Source organism: Chelonoidis abingdonii, chromosome 24 (assembly GCF_003597395.2).
Source record: "Chelonoidis abingdonii isolate Lonesome George chromosome 24, CheloAbing_2.0, whole genome shotgun sequence".
NCBI lineage: Eukaryota > Metazoa > Chordata > Testudines > Testudinidae > Chelonoidis > Chelonoidis abingdonii.
This window is the reverse complement of record NC_133792.1, coordinates 6,708,235-6,714,993: the sequence shown is the minus strand read 5'-3', so window position 1 is coordinate 6,714,993 and position 6,759 is coordinate 6,708,235. Positions and strand designations below refer to the sequence as shown.

The 6,759-nt window shown below is 40.3% G+C and overlaps 1 protein-coding gene across 2 annotated transcripts in view; it reads right to left on the bottom strand.

Moving 5' to 3' along the window:
- LOC116816172 (ficolin-2-like) overlaps nucleotides 1-5,076 on the bottom strand; it is a 41,456-nt gene extending 36,380 nt beyond the window's left edge. Inside the window, exons 1-4 of one of the 2 annotated variants that reach the window (XM_075060543.1) lie at nucleotides 4,995-5,076; nucleotides 3,230-3,343; nucleotides 2,568-2,621; nucleotides 1,304-1,357 (exon numbers count right to left, since the gene is read on the bottom strand). In XM_075060543.1, coding sequence (XP_074916644.1) covers nucleotides 1,304-1,357; nucleotides 2,568-2,621; nucleotides 3,230-3,343; nucleotides 4,995-5,076 — 304 coding nt within the window. The remainder of the gene's footprint in view (nucleotides 1-1,303; nucleotides 1,358-2,567; nucleotides 2,622-3,229; nucleotides 3,344-4,994) is intronic. The other variant, XM_075060544.1, reaches the window with a different exon arrangement.
- Nucleotides 5,077-6,759: the final 1,683 nt, after the last annotated feature.

Below are 6,759 nucleotides of genomic sequence, written 5' to 3'. Positions count from 1 at the left end.
TTTGGAAACCTACCATGACAGCAACGTATGTACCCATCTAGGCTTGGCATTCTCTCTGTAGTTAGCAAACCAAATTATTTAGACTCCAATGTGCCAGTGTGATTGTATGAAGTTCGTTTGCAAGAGGAAAAGACACAACCACCTGCCTAACCCCCTGTGTTCTGTGTGAGACCAGCTCAACCTGTTTGGAAGTGAACCCATCAGCTGAAGGAGAAAGATTTGCTGGTCAATTGCTAAAAGCAAACATCTTCATTTTAAAAGATCCAAGTCTCTTTGCGAATAGTTTGAGAACAGCAAATGTGGTAAATCACAGATGTATTTTTTTACAATTTTTCTATCTCTAATGGGTTTGCATGGTTGGGTCTCTGAATGGAATGAGATGATATTTAGTGGTCATAAGAAACACTCACCTTTCTTACACTGTATGTCTTCCAGGTCTTCCTCCACTGGTCATGAAAAGAAACACAATAGAAAGTGAAATGGACCCAGAAAATGTTTTACTGTCTTTTAAACTATGTAATTGGCCAACAGTAGCAGCTGGGATAGCAAAGTACTAGTTATCTTGAAAATGCTCTAGACAGGCTTTTAATTGTGAAAACCAAATGCTAATGGATTCACACACATCTCTGATCTGAGCCTTCCAGCCTGAACCAGCGAGATGGCTCTCATTATGTAGCCAACGCTATTTTGTAACCCTCTTGTGAGGCTCCTACTTGCACAGCTAAGAATTGGTCCTTAATAGACTAAATTAATTGCTGGTCAATAACTAGAAGCAATGCCCACCAAATCAGGGGAGCTGCATCTGCTTACACTAGCTGTGAAAATGACTCAATATTTTTTTTAAAAAAATTCCAAGTGACAATGGGAGAATATCAGTTAAATAAAGTACTGGTAGAAAAGGGGTCATTCCTCTAACGGGACATATAAATAGGATCCATTTCTTGTGGTTCATACTCCCCACTCCCAGTATGTATGAAATATAAGGAGGGATAGGAGAAAGAAGCCTTCTCTAGGATACACATCTAGTTCTACAGATTTCACTTACATTTCTACTATTCTCTCTCATACCAAAAAAGTCATCTGGCTAGCGTTGTTCCAGACATTACAACACATGGATGGGCACCTGTTTTTGTAGATGGGGCTATTTCTCTCTTTGTAGAGCCCAAATCTTACAGCAGGATTGATATAGATATTGTGGACATGGGGTGGACATGGTAACTATTCAAGCTTTCGAAGCCACTTAATTGTTAGTGCTGCAAAAATAAAACTGAAATGATGTGCAGAGTATAAAGGAGAGTGCAGAGGGTCTCACCAGCTGTTCCAGGGGCTCCCGTAGCTCCCAGGGCTCCTTTATCTCCTAAAAAAAGAACTCAGAATAAAATCCTTGTTTTGCTGTAAGGTCAGCTACATAATTCAACATCTCACTACAATAATTGCTTGGGTTTAATTGTGTGAAGGGGCTAGTTCAAGGTCTATGCACCACTTACACTCTGCACAATCTGTTAAAGTTGGTGTTTTGTAGGACTTAAGTGATGTACGTTGCCAACTCATGATTTTGTCATGACTCTCATGATAATTATTCTTTTCCTTAAAGCCCAAGCTCCTGGAGTCAAGTGGATATGACATAATTGCAGCCATCAGCCTCAACAAAAAGGTAAGTTTCTAACCCTCAAAGCTACAGAGAAAACCTCAAAATGTGACCCCAGTGCACCCTAAATACTCAAAAAGGTAAATAAAAAGAACACCACGTCTGTTATTTTTACATAATCTCATGATTCTAAAACCAGTCTCCTGATTTTTGATGAACCTGACTTAAATATTTCAGAGATTTAGGGCTGGTAGTACTGCATTTATCTTATCTTGTCTCTTGCATTGGCTGACATGAAAAAGCCTTTGGCTACGTCTCCACTGCAGTTGAGATCTATTTCCTGTGGCTGCATAGGACTCATGGCATATCAGACATTATAATTAGAGCTGGGTGAAATTTTTTAGGCTAAAAATTTTATTCACAATTTTGAAATGTTCCAACTCCTCATTTCAGAACAACGTTTTGTTTTGTCATTTGTCTATTAAACAAAAACAAAAAGGGGACACTTCTTGTTTAACTGGAACCAATTTCATTTCAGCTTTTTTGTTTGGCAAGGAACTGGAAGGAAAAATTGTACAATGACACAGGCTAGGAGGAGGGATTGTTGCTCCCAATGTCTCTGTCATCATGAATAGCACCAAAAAGGGCTCTGCAGTGAGAAGAATCATCTGAGGTCTCTCACCTTTCACTCCAGGGGCGCCAGCAGGACCTCTTTCTCCTGATTGAACAAAAAATAAGATAGTAAAGACTGATCAGAGATACCGAGATCTCGACAGTGGATCAGAACTGAAGTTCTGTTGCAATAATAACCCCTTTATTGTCAATTATAGAGTGAAGGGAAGCTATGGTGGTTTTTAGCCCAGATATTAGAGGAATTGGTGTTTTATAACTAGCTCTAATTGATATTTGATTAAAAACAAATTTCCTGTTCTTAGGTCACCTGTAGGAAAACACAGTTCTCTGCCCTTTGTTACTTTACCTTTTGGGCCAGTTAGTCCCACCTTTCCAGGGATCCCCCGAGGTCCCCGTTGTCCTGCAAACACAGAAAACTGACTGAATAGTTTCCAAGGTAGCACAAATATTTAGTACATAATCCCCACCCACCACTCCAACCTGGAATTACAATAACCCATCTGTGTCGAAATTCACATAATGTATCTGCATCTGGCTCGCTGATTCCCTGATCTCATATCAGGATCCCCTAGCATGGACTCTTGCATGGAGGCCCATTGAAGTCAAAGGGACAAGCACACCTTGCTGCGAAGTGAGAACAGATCAATGAAATGTGCCTCAGATAACCTCTGGGAGGTAAAGGACCATTATAGCCATTATACAGAGGAGAAAACTGAGGCTCAAAGAGAGTGATTTGACTAAGGTCACACAGCGAGCCAGTGACAGAGATGGGGAAAGAACCAGAGGACTTGGTTGCCAATCTGACAACCCAAAGGGAATGGACAATATTTCAGAGATTGCTTATTCTGCATCTCCAATCCCTTGCCACAGGATACGGGAGATGCCATGTGAGTTTCCTCATATCAGGGATGAGGAGAATCTCCAAAGTCTGAGCATATTACAAAAGTAATTCCCATTTACCTCAGCACCCAGCCATCCCTGGTTCCCATTCAGTGCCTGAGAATGTACCTCGCATTCCTGCATTTCCTGGGTCTCCTCTGGGTCCTGTGGCACCTGGAATTCCAGGGCAGCCTTGGAGAATAGAAAGTTTATCGGTACTGTTGAAACCCACTAAGCTCACATCTGGGGAAAGAAATGAACCCATAATCAATGATTGTTAGGTTATCAGGATCTGAAACATTCTGCAAAAATCCAGAGGGATAAACCCAGCAAATGAAAGCCTACATAGTTCCTTGGTTTTCTTTTCTCTATTAATGACAAATCCAACATTTTCTTCAGTTTTAAGCATTTCAGAGATAATTCTCTAATATGAAAAGTTGGGGATTATTATTATTAGTCTTTGTCTTAAGTTATTGTGAAAACAAAAGTTAAAAAGAAATTATTAAATATTTATATATAAAAGAAATCACTGCAAATTTCATTTTGATGTACACATCCCTCTGCAATGTTTGCAACCTGACCCTTGCAGATTGTGTCAGTTCATGAGAATCTTTTAATGAAATTAACTACAGAGAAACAAAAGCGGAATGAAATGCAGAGGAGACGCAAATAGCTGCCATTCAGTGAAGAAATTGTGCAAAAGTAAAATAATTTTTAAAACAGTTGCTCTTAGAAGCTCAGGAAATACATTTTAAAGAATTAAATATGTTTTTTAACCTAACAGTCCCCTCTCTATATTATACACATTGTGAGATTTAAAATTATTTATAGGAACATCACTGGAGAAAAATAGGGACATGCCTGTCAACTCCATTGAGCTCTATTGATGTGGAAATTTTGAGGTAAACAAAATGTGGGTGGACATGGTTAATATTCCCGGTGACATAGGAACTCTTCCTCCAAATATGGACCATTTGGGCATAAACTGTACATAGCAAATGATTTTCAAAATGATCATGAATGTAAGGAGATGAAACGAGAAAGCAATACTGCTCTGAAATAATATATTAATTTATGCATAAGATGGCAAAGCCTGTATTCAATCCTTATTTAGCAAATGACACATTTCCTTCCAAGAGACCGTTTGCCTGAATGATGTCTGCACAAATGTGACTAAATCTTGCACAAGGATTTCCAGGATTTCATGATGAACTAAAATAAACCTTCAGATGCTGCTGGATTCTCAATGTGAATGTGTTGACATGGAAAGAGTTGTGTAGTGGATTTGTGGTGATAGATACACAACAGTTGCGATTTTACAAATAATCTTCTTAATTTGGTAAATGTGAATTTTATAAAGCAGAGGGATCTGAAATCATAGGCTCACTCTGAGCTTTGAAGATTGAGATTTTATTTTCCAGAATTTAGGTCATCTGCTTGTGTGGGTCAGTCAGTTGCCAGATTGGAAATGCTTTGGCCCCAATATGCAGAGGAGACGGGAGCTTTAGACAAGAGAGATTCCAGCAGCAGCGTAGAGACGTTAGAAGATAGTAAATGAACATGAGGGAGAGGAGGTCAAGTCAATTTTTGAAGATTCTCAATGAAGACAAGAGACAACAATTTCACAACATTATTTGCAAAAAAACTGTGTCCTATTTTTTGAACACCTCTAGTCTGTGACGGGCACTTCTGCAATAGAGAGTAATTTCTACAAAGGAATTTTGTACAGAGAAGCTGTTCTTCTTATTATTTAAAAAGCACCATAAGCAGGCAAAGCACTTTATAGACATGTAGGACAAGAAACATTCCTAAACACTTCCCAGTTCCCCAGGGTCCATGTTGGCAAGAACCACACTATGAAAAGCAGTTGGGAACAGGATTGTTTTTCACTCACCTGGGCAGGTGTCCCAAGCCTGACAAACCGCTGCTGCTAAACAGAGTAAAGAGAGGAGGGTTTTCTGGGCAGCTCTCCCCATGGCTGGTGCTGGCCTCTGCAACGGTAGCTCCACTTGTCTTCTCGCCACCTCCTCCTCTACTTTAGTATTTCAGTTCCTGTAAGCCTTTTATATGCAATAACAAAGAGCCTAGAGCAAATAAAGCTCTCTGCCTCCGGCATCTCAGCACCTCCTTCCCACTCTCCACATTCCAGCAGTTTCCATTGAGATTTTCATGCTGCAGCGGGCACAACCATAGCTGATAAAACGGTCTGATAGGACATGTTCAGTACTGGACAGGCAGCCGTTGCTTCCTCCGCAGAGCAAACACGGTATCATGCAATGACAATTATTGAACAGTGCCAGTTTGAACCTTTGCTCACAAGGTTAAATCATGTGAATGTGTCTTCTGAAATATTAAAATATGGTGCCAAATAATGAGGCCAAACTGACTTTCTCCATCCCTTCAAAGCCTCCTGTTGGCTTCAGTGGGAACCTTTGGGTGAACACGGAGAGCAGGATTGGGTGAATTTACTAGCCAACTGCTCTGTTATTATTATTTGTATGATAGTAGCTACAAGAGACCTCGCATCAGATTGGACCCCTCTGTGCAAACCCATAGTAGGAGACAGTAATAGAGGGATAGGTTCCAAGACCAGAAGTGACCACTGTGATTATCTTGTCTCACCTCCTGTATAACACAGGCCACAGCACTTCCAAAAATAATTCCTGGGGCAGAGCTTTTAGAAAAACATCCAATCTAGATTTTAAAATAGTCACTGATGGAAAGTCCACCACAACCCTTGGGAAATGGATCCAGGGGTTAATCACAGTCACCGTTAAATATTTACAACTTTATTTCCAGTCTGAACGTGTCCAGCTTCACCTTCCAGCCATCTCTTTCCCAAACATCTTACAATCTAAATAGCCAAGACAAGTGAAGGGTGGAAGAAAAGAATTATTAGCTCGATTTTTTTCAGTGTTCTGTGTGCCTGTGTCATAGAAATGATAAATAACAATGATGCATGGCCAGGACATATATGCTCATATACCACTGCTGCATTTTTCTATATTTGCATGTGATTTTTCAGTGACTGCAGCATGGCGGATGCTATTGATGGCAGATCACTGCTGAGGTTCATTTCTTTATGTGCAGGTGTGTTTGCATGATTCCAGTCCGTACAGCAAGAAGGCAGCTGCTGTTCTGCCTCTGTGCAAAGGACATTTCCTCTCTTTACACTAGGGAAGCGTGATAACACTTCCCAATGCGGTATTGTGGTTTGTAATTGGAATCAGAGACTCAAAGCTGCAAAAGAGACTTTTGTAAGATATGGGTCTCACTTTGGATAAAGCAGTAAGTCTGTGTCCGGTAGCAGAAATCATTCAACAGAATAGAAATTATGGAAAGAAAGCAGAAAACCGCCACACTGGATAAAGTGACAACAGGGACAAAAAACTGGCCAGCAGTCAGTCAGTACAAAACAAACAACACAGAGATGCATGAAAGAGTTTGTAAAAGCTTCAAGGATTGCTCATGATGTGAACAAAAATGACGTCAACAATGCCCAGCTTGTGGGAAGTGCTGCAATACAGTAACTCCTCACTTAACGTTGTAGTTCTGTCCTGAAAAATTCAGCTTTAAGCGATACGATGTTAAGTGAATCCAATTTCCCCATAAGAATGAATGTAAATGGGGGGCGGGTTAGGGTCCAGGGATTTTTTTTT